Genomic DNA, 22,208 nt, shown 5'->3' on the forward strand with positions numbered 1-22,208 from the left:
AGAGCTGCAAGGGAACTGGAAGTCTTCTAATAGCCCCTGTGCCCAAGGCAGAAGTCTTTATACTATCCTGAACAAATGGTAGTCCAATCTTTTTTTTGAAAACCTCCAGAGATGGAGCACCCACATCTCCAGGAGGCAAGCTGTTCTGCTGGTTAACAGTTCTCACTGTCTGGAAATTCCTCATTTCCAGATTGGATCTCTCTCTCTGACAGGTTTTCTACTCATTGCCTCATGTGCTTTGGAGAATAAATCGATTCCCTCTTACTGTGACAGCCCTTCAAGTACTGGAAGACAGTTATCGTGTGTCCCCAGTCCTTCTCTTCAATAGGCTTGACATATGTAGTTCCCTCAACCATCCATCATACTATTTAGCCTCCAGTCCCCCGATCATCTTTGTTGCTCTTCTCTGCACTCTTTCTAGAGTCTCAACATCTTTTTTGACATCGTGGTGACCAAAACTGGATACCGTATTCCAAGTGTGGCCTTACCAAGGCATTGTAAAGTGGTATTAACACTCCACGTGATCTTGATTCTATCCCTCTGTTAATGCAGCCTAGCACTGGGTTGGCTTTTTTGGCAGCTGCAGCACACTGCTGGCTCATATTGAAGTGATTGTCCACTAGGATTCTGAGATCCCTCTCACAGTTACTACTATTGAGCAAGGTACCACCTATATTATACCTGTGCATTTGATTTTTCATGCCTAAATGTAGAACCTTACTTTTTTCACCATTGAATTTCATTTTGTTAGTGGGATGCAATAGGGGGAGGTTTGCTGGAACATGGGGGCTTCCAGGAACAGGCTGGGACTGGTTTAGTCCCATGTTTCTTACAGTCCCGCACAACCAGCCTGGAACAGAACACTAACAACTGGCACCTTGAGCTATATTTATCCAGACTGTGATCAAGAAGACATCTGCACTAATAAAATTTGCCTTTAATATACATAGCTTAAATTTCAATGTACTCTCATAAACTTTTTACACCATAGGAATTTTTCTTTTAAAAAAATATTTACATTGGAAAAAAGAGCCATACAAATATTGGAGGGAAACAGGTCAGTATCGTCTTTGAGCTGCCCAGAGGGATGAAGTCACCCAGGTCCACCCAAGAATTGCTTGTCTGAGTTTCCAGGGAGATCCTCCCACCAGCGTTTCCCACCCAAAGTCCTCCTGGCCGGGACGAGGTCAGATGCTGGAGCTGCTGGACTGGAGCTTCAGGCTGTTGGAAGTTGTGCACTGCATGGCATTCGACCTGCGAGACTGCAGCACTTTGGCCAAGTACCAAAGGAAGATGAAGAAGCCTGGAGAAAGAGAAGAAGATCAGAGATGTTGAGAAGCCCCTGGAAGGCAGCGAAGAATTCGGATGCGTGGAGGGAACTGCCGTGTAATGTGGTACTGTAGGAATAACCTTGAGGAACAGGAGGAAGAGCTGCAGCCATAGCAACAGATAGATAAAAGAAATCCAAGTCAAAGAATAGAAAAAAAATAATAGAGTTGGAAGGGAGCTTAGAGGTCTTCCAGTCCACCCCCCCTGCTCAAGCAGGTGTAAAAGGTAAACATAAAGGTTCCCCCACACATGTGTGCTAGTCGTTTCTGACTCTAGGGGCCGGTGCTCATCTCCGTTTCAAAGCCGAAGAGCCAGCGCTTGTCCGAGGACGTCTCCGTGGTCACGTGGCCGGCATGACTAGACACCAAAGGCGCACGGAACGCTGTTACCTTCCCACCGTAGTGGTCCCTATTTTTCTACTTGCATTTTTACGTGCTTTCGAACTGCTAGGTTGGCAGAGCTTGGGACGAGTAACAGGCGCTCACTCTGCTATGCGGCACTCGGGATTCAACCCGCCAAACTGCCGACCTTCTGATCGACAAGCTCAGTGTCTTAACCCACTGAGCCACCGCGTCCCTCTCAAGCAGGTGACCTTATATCATTCTGGATAAACGGCTGTCCAATCTTTTCTTGAAAACCTCCAGTGATGGAGCACCCACAACTTCTGGAGGCCGGCTGTTCCACTGATTCATTGTTCTCACTGTCAGGAAATTTCTCCTTAGTCCTAAGTTGCTTCTCTCCTTCATAAGTTCCCATCCATTGTTCCTCGTCTTGCCTTCAGGTGCTTTGAAAAATAAGTTGACACACACACACAGACACCCCACTCTTCTTTGTGGAAGAATATTGGAAGACAGCTATCAAGTCACCCCTAGCCCTTCTCTTCAGTAGACTAGGCAGGCCCAGTTCCTGCAACTGTCCTTCATAGGTTTTAACCTCCAGTCTGATAAGCATCCTTGTTGGTCTTCCCTGCACTCTTTCTAGGGTCTCGGCAGGGGGGTTTTTTTGTATAGGTTTCCTAACTTTGGTTTCTCAGTCTGGTCTACCTTGAAAGGTTGACATGCAGCAGCGTTTCACCATCAGATCTCTCTGCTTTTGAGGGCCAATGGTGTGGCAGGACTGGAATGTAGACAGCTGCCTTCCTGACAGCTTCGGCCCACAGAGTGAAGAAAAATCTGTCTTTGGAACTTCGCTGAAACACTGCTTATCCTGGGTTAACCAAGGATTCCATTTCCTCTAGCTCAGGGGTGTCAAACTCAATTTCATTGAGAGCCGCATCAGCATTGCGGTTGCCCTCAAGGAGCCGGGTGGGTATGGCCAGGGTGGGCGTGGCCTACTGGGTGGGTGTGGCTAGAGTGGGTGTGGCCTACTGGGTGGGCGTGGCCAGCTCTACATCGTTCACATCAAGGGTGCCTATGGGGCCCTGGGCAGGAGTGGGACAGATCTGAGGGTCTCTGGCAGAAGGAGGGTCTCTGGGCCAGGGCCAAGGCAGCGGGGGCCGTTCCCTCACTGTTTCCAGGATGGTTTCGTGGGCCGCATGAAACCACTTCGTGGGCCTGATCCGGCCCCCGGGCCTTGTGTTTGACATGTCTGCTCTAGCTAATCGCTTTAGGGTTTCAGGATGGGCAGGACCAATGCATGAACAGATGGACCTTGAGCAAAAAGTGAGCAGAGACTCCTGTCCTGTTTCTGACACCCCCTCCTCTCGTCTTTTATCTTTGTTGTTTCTCCTGAAGCAATCAAGGAGGCCTGGAGACTAAAACATATGAAGAACGGCTGCAAGACTTGGGTTTGTCTAGTCTAAAGAAAAGAAGAAACAGGGGAGACGTGATAGCAGTGTTCCGGTATTTGAGGGGCTGCCACAAAGAAGAGGGGGTCAAATTATTCTCCATAACACCAGAGGGCAGGACAAGAAACAATGGCTGGAAACTGACCAAAGAGAGAAGCAACCTGGAATTAAGGAGAAGCTTCCTAACAGTGAGGACAATTAACCAGTGGAACAGCTTGAAAAGTCCTTGATGATAGTGAAAAGTCAGACCACCAAAACCCTGAACCTCCCGTCGTCTTAGGGTCTGCTTCGCTTTCACCAGCTGAAGCTCAGGTGAAATTGAAAAGGTAGAGCCCTAGTCGGAATGCAACCCCCTATTGCAGGGGTAGGCAACCTCGGCTCTTTGATGACTCATGGACTCCAACTCCCAGAATTCCTGAGTCAGCTTATGCTGACTCAGGAATTCTGGGAGTTGGAGTCCATGAGTCATCAAAGAGCCGAGGTTGCCTACCCCTGCCCTATTGCGTTGTGTAAAAATCCAGGGGACAAAAACTGGTACGAGTGCCAGATCTCAAGACTAAAGTAATTACTGATGTTGGAGAGAATGGATGATGGTGAGAAGTTAGACCACCAACCCCTTGATCATCCCACCCTCTTCGGATCTCCGTCACTTTGACAAGCTCAAATTGAATCGAAAGGATGAAGTCATAACCAAAAGGCAGGTCTCTTCTGCTGTGTGAAAACCCAGGGGACAAAAACTGGCAGATTCCCAAGAGTAAGGTGAGCAGGAATACTCACTGACCTTGGAGAGAGTTGATAATGGTGAAAAGGTAGACGGCCACCAACTTGAAGGTCCCAGAAGCAAACGCAAAGAAGACCAGCCCCCACGGGATGCCCAGGACACAGCTCAGGCCCAGGAGCATCACCGCATATTCCCAGTGATGCTCGCGGTGTCTCAGCCGGAGAATCTCATACACCATGGTAGCCAGCATTATGCTGTTGAAGAAGAGCACCAGGCTTAAATAGCCCAAATTCAGGAAGTTGTGAATCTCCTGTTTGGTAATCCAACAGCTGGAGAAGAAGGGGAAAAAACCAGAAAAGTAAGTCTAGGCCAGCGATGGCGAACCTTTTAGAGACCGAGTGCCCAAACTGCAACCCAAGTCCCACTTATGTGCCGGGTGGGTGTGGCCCATTGAGTGGTCGTGGCTGCGGTGGTAACGGTAGACTGGGTGGGACTAAAAAGTTCAATCAACCAATTCCAACTTTGTGAGAACTTTGTTTTTCCCATGAGAAGTTGAAATTGATTGATTGAACCTTTTTTTTTTTTTTGCATACGGCGGCGGAGGCCTAAAGCGAAAAGGTTTTATAAAACCCAGCTGAAGGCCTAGGACTGGGGCGATGGCGTGCGTGCCCACAGAGAGGGCTCTGTGTGCCACCTGTGCCACGCGTGCCATAGGTTCACCACCACGGGTCTAGGCACTAGCTACAAGGTGCATGAAAACCGGAATATAAGCCTTCAAATAGGCTGGGAAATTTTGTTTAAGACGACACCGTCCCCAAAACCAGGAATTTCCAAGACACTCATCCGCTCACCTTTTGCAACCCTCCAGCGAGCAAACTCAATGGGGAAGCCAGATTCACTTAACAACCATGTTACTCACTTAACAACTGCAGTGATTTGCTTAACAACTGGGTCAAGGAAAGTCGTAAAATGGGGCAAAACTCACTTAGCAAATGTCTCGGCAACAAACATTTTAGGCTCAATTATGGTTGTTAAGTCAAGGACTACCTATATGCGATTCACTTAACTGCAGTGATTCGCTTAACAGCAGGGCAAAAAAAAAGGTCATAAAACCAGGCATGACTCAATTAACCAGTGCCTAGCTTAACAATGGGAGTTCTAGTTCCAACGGCAGCCAGAAATCAAGGGCTACCTGCACTGTATCTCAGCTTCTTACAGCAGTTAATCCTTAAGGAGAAATGCACCTCTCTGAATGGACAGTAGGGGGCGCTCTCTTCTAAGCTCCAAGAACTTACATGGTTGAATTGGTGTATTTGTCAGCAGCCTCGTAGACCTTAAAAGAGCATGGTCCGTAGTGGGACTGATCGATCACAAAAATTAGACACACAATGAAGATGGGAAGACCTGCAGAGGAGAACAGTCCCCATCAGTGCTTCTTCCATACTCTCTGCCCATATTGCTCACTCGGAAAGTTTTCAGTTTTTCATTGATTTAAACTATTTCCATACTGTCTAGTAGTATCTACTTTCCTCCTAGACTTCCCTCCAAAGTGAAACACCGAATAAAGCAACATCTGATTAAAAAGGACTCGGAGAATCTAAAAACTAGAGCCAAGTGAAATTTGCAGGATAATCTGAGAATCATGAAGGACACAGGAGTTGGAGAGCCGTATTAGTCTAGCAAAAAAAAAAAAAAAATTAGCAGCTTTTCTGAGGAGCAAATTTGATTAAAGAGGCTTTTTGTTAAAAACACGGATTAAATGATGCCATTTAATCAAGCTCGTTCATCAAAACTGAGCGATTCATCCTGACAGTAATGGAAGAGATTTTTTTTTAAAAAAGCATGGAATTTTCTTAAGAATACAAAGTCTACGAAAATTGAAAAATGTCTAATAGGTTACAATCAGATGCGGTACCCTCCTTATAAAGCCCGAGATGGTATGGTCCTTTCTTCCACTTCTGCGCCTACATACCAGGGCTTGTCTAAAGCCACTTCCTGAATTCACAGCAGAAGCTACGGTAGGTAGTCTACATTGAAGCTTTGCATCAATCTTTCGTGGTCGCCCCCACCTCCTTCCTCTCGTGTCTGCTTCTTTTTCTAAAGAAAGTCGCTCCCAGGTGACTAGATTCGCTCCCCCAAGCTTTCGCCACTCACCCCAGCCCACCAGGCAAAGTTTGAAGAGCAAGTGTTTGACGTAGGAGTTGAAGACTTCAATCACCAGCCGGTAGAGACTGTAGCCCTCAATGGCCATCCAGGTCAAGCACGCAAGCAAGCCGAAGTGCAGGAACATGCCACCGGCTTTGCAAGCCGTGTCCCCTCCGGTAGGAGCCAGGGGCACTGCGATGAGGAAGCTCATGTCGAGGAGAAAGATGGCCCAGAGGAGGTTCATGTGGACATAGACAATGTGGTCCCTCTGCTTTTTCCTGTGAAGAAGAGCGAGCATCATACTTCTCTTCTTGATTGAGGCTCCAAGCTGCAGTCATGAAAAGTGACACAACCTGTGGTGGGGAAGGGTTTGATCCCCGAGGCCTGGTTCCTGAATTATCTAGCCTGCCTCTGTCAGAGCTGCCATCCTTTGCTCACCTCTATGCTTCAGTTAGCTGCCGGCCTGCCATATTATATTATTGGGGGTGAGGGCTGGGGGAAGGGGAAATTAGGGAAGGGACGTCAAGCAAGACACAGGAAACCCAAAGGGATAGTTGTGCCATCTGGAGAGATCTCAAGATCGTAGTCCTGGGAATGGAACGCAGCACCTATCCATCTACCAACCACGACAGAGACCGTTACCAAAACATCTTTTCTAACTGTGACCGGATAATGGGGAGTTAAGGAAGGGGGGGTAGCTTGGGGAAGCTAACATCGGGATTTTTGTGCTCAAATTTCAGTTCTGGCTTTGCATTAGTAAAAGAAACCTTTTTACTACAAACGGAGTTGAGACTAGTTCTTTCCTTAAAGGATCAAGTTTGGACCAGGTCTGACAGCCTCCCTCCAGATGTTCTGCAGGCCGTTCTCACAGTCCACTGCTGTTGGCTGTGCTGGTTGAGGCTCATGGAAACTGAAGTCCAAAGGACTGGACAGCCACAAGTCATTGACCTCTGCCCATCTCAGAAAAGATATATCCTTCAAATGCACACAGACTCCCACCCCCACCCCCAGACCTCTGTCCGTGGTGTCCCCCTCCCGTTGATACGGTAGACGAATGCCCCACTCCACACAACCTACTTGGAACAAAGGAAAAAGAAGATGGTGAAGAACGAAGCTAGAGCCGAAATGACGCAGCCAACGTAAGTCACAATAGTCAGGTATTCATAGTGGATGTGGTCTATATCTGGAGAGGAAACCTGCAGAAGAAAGGAAGGAAATGGTTTAGGAAGCACAAGAGGGGAGACAAGACTGCAGATCTCCACCAGACTGTGTCCCATTACAGCTCGATCAGTGGCCAAGTTCCTTGGGGTTGTCAGTTGTTGCAGATCTTCTGCAACATCTGGAAGGCCCCCCCAATTTTTCCCGCCGACCTGCTCTGCAAGATACTCACCATGAACACCGCAAAGAAGGTGAGGTGGTCACAAAGGCAGGTGGTCTGAGATTCCTCTTGTACCACTTCACAGCCTGATGTGTTCCACTTGCCAGGGTGGCTGGCTAAAATCGAAAAGAGCATTGCAGCAACGATTCGCCTTCTTGTGTCCATGTGGGGATTCCAGACTAATTCCCCGCCTGACTCCTCCCCCTCTCCCGGCCAGTGTCTCTCCAACACCCCCCTGGGCTTCATGCCCAGGTCAGGACTAGAACTCACAATCTCCTCAGGTTTTTTTTTTAATCTCAACTATTACACCAAACTGGCTCTCCAGATATCGGATTATTTAGTTTCTAATCTTTGTTAACCACAGCTGCAGAAATCACTGGAGGAGAAACCCAGAGTTGTCTTTCAAAACTTCACTTTTACACCCCAACTCCTTTAGATACTTACCCGTGGAGCTCACGTCCCAGAAGACACATATGCGAGTCAAATTCCTCTGAAATAAAACCAAAATTCAAATAGTGAACATCGCACAAGGCACAAGGAAAATATCCACAGGGAAATGAGATTATTTACCTCTTTTTTTCTGGCTCAAAAACAGTAACCGCAGGAGGGACCTTGGAGTCCTAGTGATCACTTAAATATAAGCCAGCCATGTGTGGCAACAGCCATAAAAGCTAATACAATCCTAGGTTGCATAAACAGAGGCATAGAATCAAGATCACACGAAGTATTAGTACCGCTTTATAAAACCCTAGTGAGGCCACACCTGGAATACTGCAGCCAGTTTTGGTCACCATACTGCAAAAAAGATGTTGAGAACTTGGAAAAAGGGAAGAGAACAGCAACTAAATTGATTAAAGGCCTGGAGACTGAAACATACAAAAAAATGGTTGCAGGATTTGGGAGATAAAAATGACTAGGGGTGACATGATAGCGGTATTCCAGTATTTGAGGGGCTGACACAAAGAAGAGGGGCTCAACTTATTTTCCAAAGCACCAGAGGACAGGACAAGAAGCAACGGATGGAAACTAATCAAGGAGAGAAGCAACCTGGAACTAAGGAGAAATTTCCCGACAGTGAGAACAATTAACTAGTGCAGGGGTAGGCAACCTTGGCTCTTTCATGACTCGTGGACTTCAACTTCCAGAATTCCTGAGCCAGCCAAGCTGGCTCAGGAATTCTGGGAGTTGAAGTCCACGAGTCATGAAAGAGCCAAGGTTGCCTACCCCTGAACTAGTGGAACAGCTTGCCTTCAGAAGTTGTGGGTGATCCATCACTGGAGGTTTTTAAGGAGATTGGACAACCACTTGTCTGGAATGGTATGAAGTCTCCTGCCTGAGCAGTTGGACTAGCTCAGGGGTAGGCAACCTCGGCTCTTTTATGACTCATGGACTTCAACTCCCAGCCAGCACAGCTGACTCAGGAATTCTGGGAGTTGAAGTCCATGAGTCATAAAAGAGCCGAGGTCACCTACCCCTGGACTAGCTAGAAGACCTTCCAAGTCCCTTTCGGATCTATTCTGATTGATTGACAGCTGCTGCTTTGAAAACAAAATTGTCTTGTTTAAACTTCAGAAATTAAAGCAGTTGAAGAAAAAATTGAAAGAAACCAAAGCATATTCAGAAAAGAAAGAAATCGGTTATTTCGGATTACAGAGCAACATTCCACGTTTTTCTAGCTTAGCTGCTGGTTGATTGTTGCTTATTAGAAAAATCTTCTGCTTATAACCACATATTTGCATGCTATTTCCCTAGGAGGGATGCGCTGTTTTATTTTTTGAGCTGAATCACTTGTAAGTGTACAAAGGAACCAAGTTTCCAAAGGCTGAACAAATCGAAAGAATAGTCTTTCGATTTCCATTGTGTTGCAAACAAAATCCTAGAATATACTGGTGGAGAAAATACGCTAAGTTCCAGGTGCAATTCTACAGCACACCATTGTGTAAGAAGTGCTTTCTATGATTTTTGGGCTGAAGGCCAGGGATTCATTAGTCAAGCAACTCCACCCGTAGGCAGGAAAACAAAGTTCTGCTTTTGTGTTTCTGAACTGAACATTTTGTATTGAATCATAGAATCATGGAAGGGACCTTGGAGGTCTTCTAGTCCAACCCCTTGCTCAAACAGGAGACCCTATTATCATCCCAGACAAATGGCTGTCCAACCTTTTTATTAAAAAAAAGAACACCTCTAGCAATGCAGCACCCACAACTATGGGAGGCAAGCTGTTCCATTGATGAATTGTTCTGGCTCTCAGGAAATTTCTCCTTAATTTCTAGATTGGCTCTCTCTTTAATAGGTTTCAACCAATTACTTCCTGTCCTCAGATGCTTTGTAGAATAGGTTGACCCCTTGTTCTCTGGGACAGCCCTTCATGTACTGGAAGATGGCTATCACGTCCCTCCGGATTCTTCTCTTCAAAGGCTAGAAATATATCTAGTTCTCTCAACTATCCACCCTATGATTTATCCTCCAGACCCCTTTTCGTTGCTTTTCTCTGGACCATTTCCAGAGTCTCAGCATCTTTTGTTGTTGTTTTTTTAATGAAACAATGTTTTACTGCATTATTATCCCAAGTGCGGTGTAGTTTCTCTTAAAGAAAATTTTGAAATATCACATCAGATTCGGTTGGCCTTTCATTATTTTAGGAGCACGACGGCTCTAGCAGTTAAAGCTGGTCAGCTGGAAAGCCCAGGTTTGAGACCTGAGCGCCGTGTGATCGTGTGAGCTTCTTTGCTCCAGCTCCTGCCCACCTAGCAGTTCGAAAGCATGCAAAGGCGAGTAGATAAATAGGTACCACTTCGGTGGGAAGGTAACAGCATTCTGGGCGCCTCAGAGTATAGTCTTGCCGGCCAAATGACCACAAAAAGAGCCTTGGTGGAGCAGTGGGCTAATGCCTCCTTAAGTAACACCAGCTGCCTGCAATTAGTGCAGGTTCGCATCCCACCAGGCTCAAGGTTGACTCAGCCTTCCATCCTTCCGAGGTAGGTAAAATGAGGACCCAGATTGTTGGGGGCAATTAAGCTGATTTTGTAATAATGCCGCTTGGGGTGTGTGTGAAAGCCCTAATAAGCAGGCATATACATAGAATGAAGGCTACTGCTAAGCTTGTAAGCCGCCCTGAGTCTTCGGAGAAGGGCGGGATATAAATGGAATTTTAAAAAAAGTGTCTTTGGACAATTCTGGCTCCCTCAGCTAAGAAACGATGAGCCCCACCCACTAGAATCGGACACGACTGGACTAGGGAAACTTGGATTAATTTGGAGAGGGTTTTTTTTTTGCATTGTTAGCAAGCTGCCAATATTCAGGCGCGGTTTCTGAGTTAGGGGAGTAGAACCTATATCTGTTAACATAATGCCTGTGAATATAATCCCTGTTCCCTAGTGGTCTCAACATCTTTCTTTTTTTTGTATGATGGTGACCAAAACTGGGCGCACTATTCCAAGTGTGGCCTTACCAATGAAATACAGAGCAGCACTGTTGGTTCAGTAATCTTGATGCTATCCCTCTGTTCTGTACCAGCCTGCTACCGGCCCTGCAGAAAAGGCAGGGACAACCCCTTTTACAAGAAGGCAAGAGGCTGGAATTAAGCCTGCCAAATTTATGAATACAAAAACAAACAGAACAAGACACGAACCAAGAAACAGGAGCTTTTCAAGCGGTTGCCTTCAGCAAACCAGCCCTCCCACGCATTCCCCTTTTATACAGTTCAGGGCGTGGCTTCTCTCTGCCTCCTTCAAAGGTGCCCCATTGCCTTCCTCTGTTTACTCCTGATTGACTGCCTCCTGCGTCGGGCGTCCTTGAACAGGGCCAGCTGTGGGTCATCTTCATCCACGTTGTCAGGCTCACACAGCTGGGTCTCCGTCGTGACCAGGTGGGAGGGGCCTGGCTGAGGGCTCTGCGGTGCCTCAAGGCCATCATCAGTAAGCTCTTCAACACCCCCCTCCTCCTCCTCTGAGTCGTCCGACCCAACTGCCGAACCCACAGGCTGACCCTGAATCACAACACCCTCTCTTGATGCAGCCCAGGCAGTGGTGGGATTCAAATATGTGAACAATCGGTCCTCTGTGTAGATGCCGCTTCTGGAAGTCCATTCTGGGCCTGGGCAACAAAAAATTAGCTACCGGTTCTGCCGAAGTGGTGCGAACCAGCTGAATCCCACCACCAAGCCCAGGACTGCAATTGGGTTTCTTGGAAGCTGCAGCACACAGCTGGCTCATAAGTCTACCAGGTCACCTAGATCCCTCTCACAACCGTGACTCCCACTGAAGTCCCACTAGGAAAAAAAATCATTTTAGGAGCAAGGCTCATTCACACATTCACCGGGTATCATGAAGATCTGTATCCACTTCCTTCGTGAATGTGTTGGGTTACCAGCCCCGTATAAAGATTAAGAAGTGGAGAAACCTTGCTTGACAGAAGTAAGTGTCTCACGGAGTGATCTTTGGCTTAGTCTGTCCTACCACTAGGTTCTCAGGAGTTGCTCAGCTCAAGGCAGCTCATGAAAAGTCTTGGTGGAGATTCTCTTACGCCCCACCAGGGAGAAAATATTTCAGACCTACCGGGAGGAGATGGTGCCAAAAGGTAATAGAGACACGTTCTTCTTTGGGCAACCCATGGACAGGCATGTTGCCCACTGAGATGCCAATCACATTTCCACCAAGGAGTGAGTTGGAATCATTATCCTGCCAGAAAGGAAGTTTGAAAACTAAACATACATAGATACATACCGATACATAGATACATACATACGTACAGTTGATTTCAACTGCACATCTCAGAATTAATTCGGGACACAAATATGTTCAACAAAGACTTATTTTCACACATGCACTTTGTCACAATCGATGGGCACTAGGTGTTCTACACTTTCTTCCCAGGCAATATTCAAGCCCACAATTTTGTTATTCGGCAGAAATTTGCTTGACACTCAGGCTGGGAAGCTTCGCCTCTTCTAATCTGCAATATGGTTCTGATCCACAGAGATTTTGTCTTTACAACACTAGTAACGGTTGCTATTGCTTTTTGTTTTGGTCTTCGTCTCTTTCTTTTTTGCGTTTGTCCCATATGATGGGGAAAACAATAGAAGCAAACATTTTTGCAAAAAAAAAATCACGGCCAGCTCTTTTTATGTCTTAGGATGCCAAGCCCAATTCAATTTATTTTGCAAAAATCAGAGAATGCAGTAGGCCACTTTTGTAGCTAGATTAAATGTGTTATATGAGTGCTACTACAGTGTTGTTGGAGAATAGATTAGAATACAGGTAGTCCTCGACTTATGAGCACAATTGGGCCCAAAATTTATGTTGCTAAGTGAAACATTTGTTATGTGAATTTTGGCCCATTTTATAACCTTTCTAGATGCAAGTTGTTGAGTGAATCACTGCCGTTGTTAAGATGGTTGCTAAGTGAATCTGGCTTCCCCATGGACTTGGCTTGTCAGAAGGTCACAAAAAGGGATCACGGCAACTGTCATAAATGTGAATCAGTTGTTAAGCATCCAAATGTAAATCACCTGACCCTGGAGATGCTACAATGGTTGAAAGTGTGAAAAATGGTCATGCCACTTTTTTCAGTGCTGTTGTAACTTTGAATGGTCACTAAGCGAAGTGTTGTAAGTCAAGGACTACCTGAACTGCTTTTCAACCTTGGCATCTTTAAGATACTGAAGGTGGACTTCAACTACCAGATTTCCTCAGCCAGTATACAGGTTTGCTTATTTTGGATTGGATTGGACTGGATTGGATTGGATTGGACTGCATTGGATTGGACTGCATTGGACAACTGGACTGGACTGGACTGCATTGGATTGGACTGGACTGGACTGTATTGGATTGGACTGTATTGGATTGGACTGGACTGGACTGGATTGGATTGGATTGGATTGGATTGAATTGGACTGGACTGGACTGGACTGGATTGGATTGGATTGGATTGGATTGGACTGGACTGGACTGGATTGGATTGGACTGGACTGGAGTGGATTGGACGACTGGACTGGACTGGATTGGACTGGATTGCACGACTGGACTGGACTGGAGTGGATTGGACTGGACTAGACCAGACTAGACTGGATTGGATTGAACTGGACTGGGCTGGGCTGGGCTGGGCTGGGCTGGACTGGACTGGGTTGGATTGGATTGGATTGGATTGGATTGGATTGGATTGGATTGGATTGGATTGGATTGGATTGGACTGGACTGGACTGGACTGGACTGGATTGGACTGGACTGGAGTGGATTGGACTGGATTGGACGACTGGACTGGACTGGATTGGACTGGATTGCACGACTGGACTGGACTGGATTGGATTGGACTGGACTAGACCAGACTGGACTGGATTGGATTGAACTGGACTGGGCTGGGCTGGACTGGACTGGACTGGGTTGGATTGGAGTGCCAGCCACCTTGTCTAGATGCCAGACGCTGGATCAGATGACTGCAAGGACAGTGTGATGGTCCTAATTACAAGGACTGGTCACATGTCACATTTTGCAGTGTCATTGTCACTTCTAATTGTCATTAAACCAATGGTTGTAAACTGAGGACCATGTGTACAGTATTTGAATAAGTAAGCTCTGCTTCAAATTTGGATGGGAAACAGCCAAGGAGTCTCAGAATTCCAGGGTAGACTGGGAACTCAGGAAAAAACAAAAACATTACGAAAGAAATCCCAAAGGTGCTTTTTCAGGAGGCACCTGGACTTTCTGGTTTTTCCTTCGAAGACGTTTCGCTTCTCATCCAAGAAGTGAAACGTCTTTGAAGGAAAACAAGGAAGTCCAGTTGCCTCCTGAAAAAGCACCTTTGGGACAACGATGACCTGGATGACTGAGAACCTCCGTAGACATTGCAAAAGAAAGCAGCAACAAACCGTTTCTGTCTTGTTACGAAGAAAACTGCCAACCCATTCAGGCACTGAGCAAAACCCGAAGAAGATTTTACCTTCCTGAGCAAACGCATCTCAAACTGGGGCTCTTGCACAGCTGTTGGCTTTGCAACAAGAGCTTTCCTAGGAGCCCAACTTTGCTGATGCAAGAGGAAAAGCCGCTTGGTTTCAGAGAATATCTGAGACGTGAAAAAAAAGAACACCACACGACCCCAAAGCAAGCAGATTCCAGCATGCACAGCTAACTTTTCATAGATATGCGGAGAGATTCCGAAACCTAGTGAGGAAATGCGTGTTTTCTCTGGTTTTAGACTGAAACACTTTGCATCGTCTCTACGCAGCTGTTTGCTTCTGTTTGATGCACAAAAGTTGGGGCTGAATTGAAGGAACCTTCAACTTTAAAGCAGGCGGGGTGGGGGGGAGCCTTGAACATCTGCTCTGAACTTGCTTTGAACATCTGATGCTCTTGGCACAGCAATGCAGACAAAATAGATTCATGTCCAGAGTCCCAATGAAATTCTTTGTTTTTTAAATATGCGAACAAATCAGCGCCAAGGGCCCCAAAACGGTCCTTCCCATCACTACCTGGAACAGGGTCTCACTTGTGGCAGACAACACCACAACCTTCGTCTCCTCACTCTTGAAGCCACCTCTGGTTTTCTCAAACACTTTTTTTGGCAGGTTAACTTGGAACTTATGGACGACTTTGTTCTCCTGCGGGCAGAAAACGAGCACATCTTTACAAATCAAGAAGTGGGGGTCCTTATTTATAGAGCAGAGAATCCATAATGGCTCCCAACGTCTTTATTAAGAGACGCAGGAGAGTTTTTTAAAAGGCAGCTATTCACGAGACACAGATGGCAAATGATAAATAACCACGGAAATGCATTTCAGGTTTTCTTGCAGACATGCTCTTTTGTTTGCCAGCTGATGACAAAAAGCAGGCGACAGGAAGAGAGAAGATGGAGCAAAGTGGAACTTGACAGACAGCATTTTGAGGCTCAACTCACCTTCAGGGTAACCCCAATGGGCAGGTTTTCAGGAATCTGGAGTGGGACTTTCTGGATATTTGCATGCATTATTCTCCCCTCAAAAGTCTTGTGCTCTCCTGGGAATTCCAGTTCATTCAGCTTTGACTCCAGTTGCTGCAGGAACCTGTTGAGGATGGGAGAAATGGATGTAGCTGGAAATACTACACCGGGCCATTATTTATCTGGGCTAACTGAGAAGGATGGATCCAGCTGTTGTAATCCATAAACCACAGCTTAGCCTTCTGTGGGAATCTGGCTATCATTGCTTCAACCATCCATGATTCAGGCAAGCAGTAATTAAACACAATGTGTAAATCACACCTTGTTTGGTCCTCAAAACTGTGCAAGAATTTGCTCTCAATCCATTTCTGAATGTTGCCTCCCAGATCCACTTTACACAATTTAAGGAACTAGATTTGAAGGCATAAATTAGTTTTACTGGATTTTTTTTAAAAGAGAGCTCTTTTTGAACAGATACTTGTGGACTCAAAGAACTGGCCTCAAGGATTGCACTTGCCATTTCTCCAACACAATCATTTTGTGTTGCACTTACCATTTCTCCAATGCAATCGTTTTGTCTCATTACACATCCACACACACATCCACCGTGTCCAGATGGCATTTAGAACACCCTCCAAATGATAAGTACACATCATCCTCAATTTACGACTATTCGCTGAACAGCTTTTCAAAGTTACCTCAGCCTCGAAAAAAGGGACTCATGATCTGTACTCACACAATTGTTGCACTAACCCCCGCCCCAGTCACACAATCACAATTTGGGCACTTGGGAACTGGCCCACATTTACAACCAGTGGCAGCATCTTACAGTCCCAGGATGATAATTTGCAATCTTTTTTGTTTTTGTTTTGCAAATTTCTGGCAAAAATACAGCCGAACCACTATATGATTTTTTTTATTTTATTTTTTTTAATTTTAATTCCATTTATATCCCGCCCTTCTCCGAAGACTCAGGGCGGCTTACAAGCTTAGCAGTAAGATCAGGTCCGACTTGACTTGTGACCTCAATGACTTTACAACAGAAATTCTGATCCCAATTGTGGTCCTAAGGCAAGGACTACCTGTAGGTGCTAATCTGAAAAGTTGGAAGATTCCAGATCCTAAGGCACATACAAGACTTATGCAAAGAGCATCTCTAATCACTTGCACAACCGGACTTGTGCAAGACTTGTGCAAAGAGCACCTGCCACACCACCCTGCTCCATCTCCATCTCCTTTTCGCAGCCAACAAACAATGCCTCCTTTATTAATATGAATTAATAGGAACGCAGATTGGCTGCCAAATACTCACAAAAATGGATCTGTATCACTGCTAGGATGGGTTTCCAAGCTCTTCAGTTTTAATTCTGCTTCCGCAAATTCTTCTTTCATGCTGCTGGTTTGAACCGACGTTTTCTTCTGGTCTCTGTTCTCAAAATCTATGGAGCAAAGCAGAGTAAAATAAAAGGGCCTCACTGGTTGGCTGTTCCTGGGGAAAACCCTCCAGGGCCAAATGGCCATGGGAAAACTCGCCACGGTCAATTTGCCGGAGGACAACTCGCCCCAGGACAACAATTCAACAAATTTATTCTATTATTTAAAATAATTTTTTAAAATAATTTTTTTTCATTCACGTTTCATTTTGTCCCTCCTTTGGCATCCTTTCTCTAATGACTTTATTTCACCGTTTCTTCAATGTTATGCAACTTTTCTCCGGCGGCAACCTGTCCCATGGCGCACTGTCCTGTGGCATGTGGGCTGTGCTGAGCTGGCCATGGGGAGCTGGCCATTGCAAACTGGCAGCAGTGAGTTGGCCGTGGCGAGTTCCTGCTAGGTGGCATTCGAGTTTTCCGATGCCATGTTCATTTTGTGAAATGGTAGGGAATGGCATTGGCAAATTTAAAAAAAAATCAGTGTCTTATGATTGTAGCCATTGGTGTGTTTTTTTAAATAATGGTTTTAATTCCCAGGGTTGCACTTTGCAGTGTCTGATAAAATATTTAACCCTGACTATGACTAGGGCAGAATAAACGGTGCAAATGTTCAAGATTTTATGCCATTTTGATAATTTGTTCCAATCTGTTTCTCTGTAGGTAGGAAAGGCTAAGCAATTTATTATTCTTTTTTTAATATTGTGAGCCCCCCAGAGCGACTACTGTGAGATGGGCAAGCAAGCAAGCTCCAGGAGCTGCATTCACACAACCTACTAAACACAAGAAATTAAATGGGCTTATTTTTACCTGTGAAAATTATATATTTTTCTATAGCCAAGCTCAGGTGGTCCTTGACTTACAAGCACAACTGAGCCCTAAATTGCCATTGCTAAGGGAGACGGTCGTTAAGTGAGCATTGCCCCATTTTACGACTTTTCTTGCCAATTAGTTACGTGAATCACTGCAGTGATTAAGTTAGTAACACGGTTGTTAAGTGAATCCGGCTTCCCCATTGACTTCGTTTGTCAGAAGGTCGCAAAAGGGGATCACAGGGCCCTGGGACGTGGTCATAAATAAAGGACAGTTGCCAAGGATCCAAATGTTGATCAGGTGACCAGGGGGATGGCTGCAACGGTCGTTAAGTGTGAAAAAGGGTCCCAAGTCACTTTTTTCAGCGCCGTTGTAACTGTGAGTGGTCACTAAGCGAACTGTTGTAACTCAAGGACTGCAGCGCAATCCAACAGGGAATGCAAACATTCATGCTGTCTTTCCCTTTCCATCCCCTTCTGATGCAACTCACCCAAGACGAACTGGCATCCCGTCGCGCTCGGAAAGGAGCGGCTGACAGAGCCGTTGTTGAAGGCGTAGGAGACGTTACTGAGTGAATCGGGCCCATTTTCTCTCACTTTGCAGATGGCGTTTAGAGAGGAGAACGGATAATTAGCTTGGTTACTCAGCTGGTAAGTATGGCTGATCCCATAGGTGAGATTGAACACACGGTCATCCTGAAACCAGTAAACGCAAAAGCGATACGGACCCAGAAGTGTAGGCAAGGCCCAGGACTGCTGAGATCCCGGCGGGAATGGGGCGCTTATATTAAGTCCGTCAGCCCCATTGGAAATAGTGATGGTATCTGGCTGGATTTCGTAACGGATGTGGCCTTCGACCGTTTGCCTCCGGTCAGCACAGAAGCGGAAGTCCTCCTTGTAGCTGCTGACCTCATGCACACCTACACCACACACACCCCCAAAAAAAGAAAAGCAAAGATTTAGGATCGGAGGGAATTACCCAAAGATCTGCAAGTTGTTTGCAGTTAATGCTACGAAAACAGAGAAGCGTTCGTTCCAGAAAAGCCGGGAAAAATACTCAGGAAAATTCCACAGATAGTCCTTGACTTACAACCATTTGTTCAAAGTTACAATGGCACTGGAAAAAACGTTATTTACACCTGGTCATTGCACTTACAACTATCTGAGCATCCGCATGGTCAAAGGGTCAAAATATGGAGGCTTGGCCACCGGCATGAATTTACAATGTCCCAGGGTCACGTGATCGCCATTCCCAGACATGAGGTCAATAGGAGAAAGTTGATTCGTTTAACAGACGTATGAGACCCCTAACAACTGCAGTGATTTGCTTAGCAACTGTGGCCAAAAAGGTAGTAGTAACATTGGGCATGACGCCTTGCTTAGGAACAGAAGTTCTGGTCCCCATTGAGGTTGTAAGTCAAGGAGTACCCTGTATAAGGCATCCATTAGGCCAGGGGTCTTCAAACTGGGCCCATTTACGACTTGTGGACTTTAACTCCCAGAATTCCTCAGCCAGGCACGTGTGCCTGGCTGAGGAATTCTGGCAGTTGAAGTCCACAAGTCATAAAAGGGCCCAGTTTGAAGACCCCTGATATAGGCTTATTGTATGATAAAGGCCTAGTGGTTGAAGATGCTTGCCTTCCGTTTGGAAGGTTGATAGTTCAATCCTAGGTAAGTAGCAGATGTTTCTCTCTTCAGGCATCAGAATCTCCTACCTCGTTTCTTCAATGGTGAATTTATCATGATAAAGGAATGATAAAGATGACCAAGGAAAAAATATCTGCTGGGAATTTTTCATGGCATCAGGAAAGGCATCCGGACAGTAAATGCTCAGCTCCATCCAGTCACTCCAACCCTGAACTAAGGGATTACAGGGTTGCAAAAAGGGAGCTTTTCATTGCACACTAAAGTTCTCTACAAGAATCTGAACTACTAATGGTCAAAGCAAATTAGTGGTAGCTAAGAATCAATGGAATTCAAGGAGGGCTGAACTCTTGTGGGCACAAAGAGACTCAGGACTGATGACATGTTTGACCCCTCCCTCGGGCTCAGCCTGGTCATCTCCTACAGATATTTTCCCACTATTAGTTCAGTTCCTTCACCCACCACCAGCAAAGCCATTAACCATACAAGGTGGGAGTTGTAGTCCAAGGGAACTGGGGGGGGGCAGGTTTGGCAAGAAGAGTGTCTATCATGATAAATTCACTATTGAAGAAACGAGGTAGGAGATTCCGATTCTCCATGAATGGAGAAAATAAAATTAAGACTGTTTATGTTACCTTGGAGCTGGAAAAAGACAGAAAGAAGATAGAAGAGCATCCTGAGAGATCTGGTCTTGGGCTGAGGGATCTAGCAGAGGCTTAATACGTGGCAACTGTGATTTTCTGAGAGACACTCTTCTGGAAAATGTGGGTCTTCTGGAAGCATCTGCAATCCTAGAATTAAAATCCCATCACGGCGTTTCTGCAAAAGAATTGTGGAAAATGGAAGATCTTGTCAATTATGCTTTTTTTAAAAACTGGGTCATCCACGGGATGCTGCAAATGGTCATCAAAGCAGCTGTGTTGTCGAGTGCTCCAAGTGGTGTCACGTGATCACAAGGGGGTGAATCATCGGCATTTCCAATCTGGGTCAAAAGTTTCTTTTTTTGGGTCATTCGTAATTTTGAACTGCGACTAGGAGAACGGTTATGAGTCAAGAACCACCTGTATATTGATCTTTTATTTTAGCCAAGAACTTGAGTAGATAAGGTTACATTTCACAAACTTCAATTCATGACTTACTTTTTCTGTGGGGGGAAGATCTGGCAAAACCTAGGGGTGGAATGAAAAGGGGGAATTATTTATTTTATTTATTTATTTTATTTTAATTCCATTTATATCCCGCCCTTCTCCGAAGACTCAGGGCGGCTTACAAGCTTAGCAGTAGCCTTCATTCTATGTATATGCCTGCTTATTAGGGCTTTCACACACACCCCAAGCGGCATTATTACAAAGTCAGCTTAATTGCCCCCAACAATCTGGGTCCTCATTTTACCTACCTCGGAAGGATGGAAGGCTGAGTCAACCTTGAGCCTGGTGGGATGCGAACCTGCACTAATTGCAGGCAGCTGGTGTTACTTAAGGAGGCATTAGCCCACTACTCCACCAAGGCTAGAATCTTTACATAGCCACAAGCAAACTAGATCCAACACCCCTTAAGTGGCCCTTATCCCAAAGGTGCCTTTTCACGAGGCAACTGGACTTTTTTTCCCCCTCTCTGAAGACATTTTGCCTCTCATCCAAGAAGCTTCTTCAGTTTTTCTTCAACGAAGAAGCTTCTTGGATGAGAAGTGAAACATCTTCGAAGGAAAAACAAGAAAGTCCAGTTGCCTCCTGAAAAAGCACCTTTGGGACAGCCAGGACCTGGATGACAGAGCATCTCCAAGACATTGGCCCTTATTGAACCAGGTGTCCACTGTTAGTGGAGAAGATTCCCGGGCTTTAGCAATAAATCAGCCTAATTGAAACTTCATGTGTGGACCTGGTCTTCGCGCTTGACATCTTCTCTTTTTTTTCTGGATTAAAATCTGAAGCTCATTTCAAAACAAAATAATATGTTCCAGACCACTTCCAAATAAGGCTGCTTAGCTGCTGTTCGCCGCAGCACAGACTAAATTGTAGCCAGCAGCCCAGCCCAGCCCAGCCTTACCCACCAGCGTTCTCCTTCTCTCAATGGCATCGCCATCTAAATGTTGGCCAAAAGAGGTAGCCATCAATGCCAGGGACTCGGCACATACACCTGCATCAAACCTGCATCGTAATTCTTGCAACAAAATGAGCTGGAGACCCTCCCACATGTTTTTTTTTAAGGCAAGGAAGCAAGCGGTAGGTAATCTTCCGTGCCCGGCATCTGATGTGTGGCAAGAGATTAACGCAAACCGCAGGGTTTTGTTTTTTTTCAAGAGCTCAAACGCCAAAGGACAATTTCCCCATTTGGGGGCCTTGAGTCAGTCAGGCACGGGAATGACCACCCTGGTCCAGATGAAGTTGCCTCGTCTAAGCAGAAACAGACAAAGGAATTGTTTCCAGTCATTGTTCTTCATTTTTCTCTCCTTTCGCAGCTAGGCAGGGAAGGTTTTCCACTAAGCACAACAGAATCCTTCTGAAGCAGTTCAATTTGGAGACAGTTAAAATCTCAAATGAACCAGGAGAAAGACAGCAGCCAGACAGAGGTCATGGGCAAAGTGGCTTTCATTTGGTTTTGGGTGAGAAAAAAGAAGCAAACAAAAAAATGGAATTTCCAGTCCTGAAGTGAGGAGTTTCGCTCCATTTCCCCCCCCCCCCCCCATATATCTTGGTGGGACAAATTGTGCATTCATCCTGATCCATAATTCTGTTTGCTGGGCAGAGAAGCAGGAATAGTCTAGCAGTCAAGACATAAGGGGGGGATTGTTAAAGATAAAATGTACTGTAAAACCTTTCAATAAAAAAAAAGACATAAGGCTAGAAACCAGGAGACTGTGAATTCTAGTCCTGCCTTAGGCATGAAAGACGGCTGGGAAACTTTGGGCCAATCACCAAAGGCTGGGAGTTCCACCTTAGACATGAAAACCAACTGGGAGATTTGGGGCAATCACCAGGTGGCTGGGAGTTCTAGTCCCACCTTAGGCATGAAAACCAGCTGGGTGGCCTTGAACCAGTCCCCCTCTCTCAGC

At 45.8% G+C, this 22,208-nt stretch overlaps 1 protein-coding gene across 2 annotated transcripts; it reads right to left on the reverse strand.

Moving 5' to 3' along the window:
- Positions 1 to 917: 917 nt before the first annotated feature.
- LOC308672743 (adhesion G-protein coupled receptor G1-like) lies at positions 918 to 20,457 on the reverse strand. Of its 2 annotated transcripts, XM_081335894.1 has the most exons (14): positions 20,296 to 20,325; positions 19,792 to 19,975; positions 18,004 to 18,432; positions 16,583 to 16,709; positions 15,250 to 15,394; positions 14,825 to 14,953; positions 11,916 to 12,038; positions 7,804 to 7,849; positions 7,372 to 7,475; positions 7,059 to 7,177; positions 5,991 to 6,259; positions 5,132 to 5,240; positions 3,897 to 4,165; positions 918 to 1,303 (listed from the first exon to the last, which is right to left on the reverse strand). In XM_081335894.1, exons 2-14 carry the CDS (start codon positions 19,829 to 19,831, stop codon positions 1,188 to 1,190), a joined length of 2,025 nt encoding a protein of 674 aa, XP_081192020.1. In that variant the 5' UTR covers positions 19,832 to 19,975; positions 20,296 to 20,325; the 3' UTR covers positions 918 to 1,187. The 2 variants fall into 2 exon arrangements, with proteins under 2 accessions (XP_081192020.1, XP_081192019.1); XM_081335893.1 differs by having other exon boundaries at positions 19,792 to 20,457.
- Between the last annotated feature and the right edge of the window lie 1,751 nt (positions 20,458 to 22,208).

The sequence above is a fragment of the Vipera berus genome (genome assembly GCF_964194415.1).
Source record: "Vipera berus genome assembly, chromosome: 10".
Taxonomy (NCBI): Eukaryota; Metazoa; Chordata; class Lepidosauria; order Squamata; family Viperidae; genus Vipera; species Vipera berus.

Excerpts from the sequence above, each read along its gene's own strand:
- LOC308672743 (XM_081335893.1), bottom strand. The coding sequence starts at position 19,831 with ATGCTCTTCTATCTTCTTTCTGTCTTTTTCCAGCTCCAAG. Across the intron at positions 14,954-15,249 it reads CCATTGGGGTTACCCTGAAG|GAGAACAAAGTCGTCCATAA; the intron begins GTGAGTTGAGCC and ends TTCTGCCCGCAG. Across the intron at positions 6,260-7,058 it reads TTCTTTTTCCTTTGTTCCAA|GAAAAAGCAGAGGGACCACA; the intron begins GTAGGTTGTGTG and ends TCTTCTTCACAG.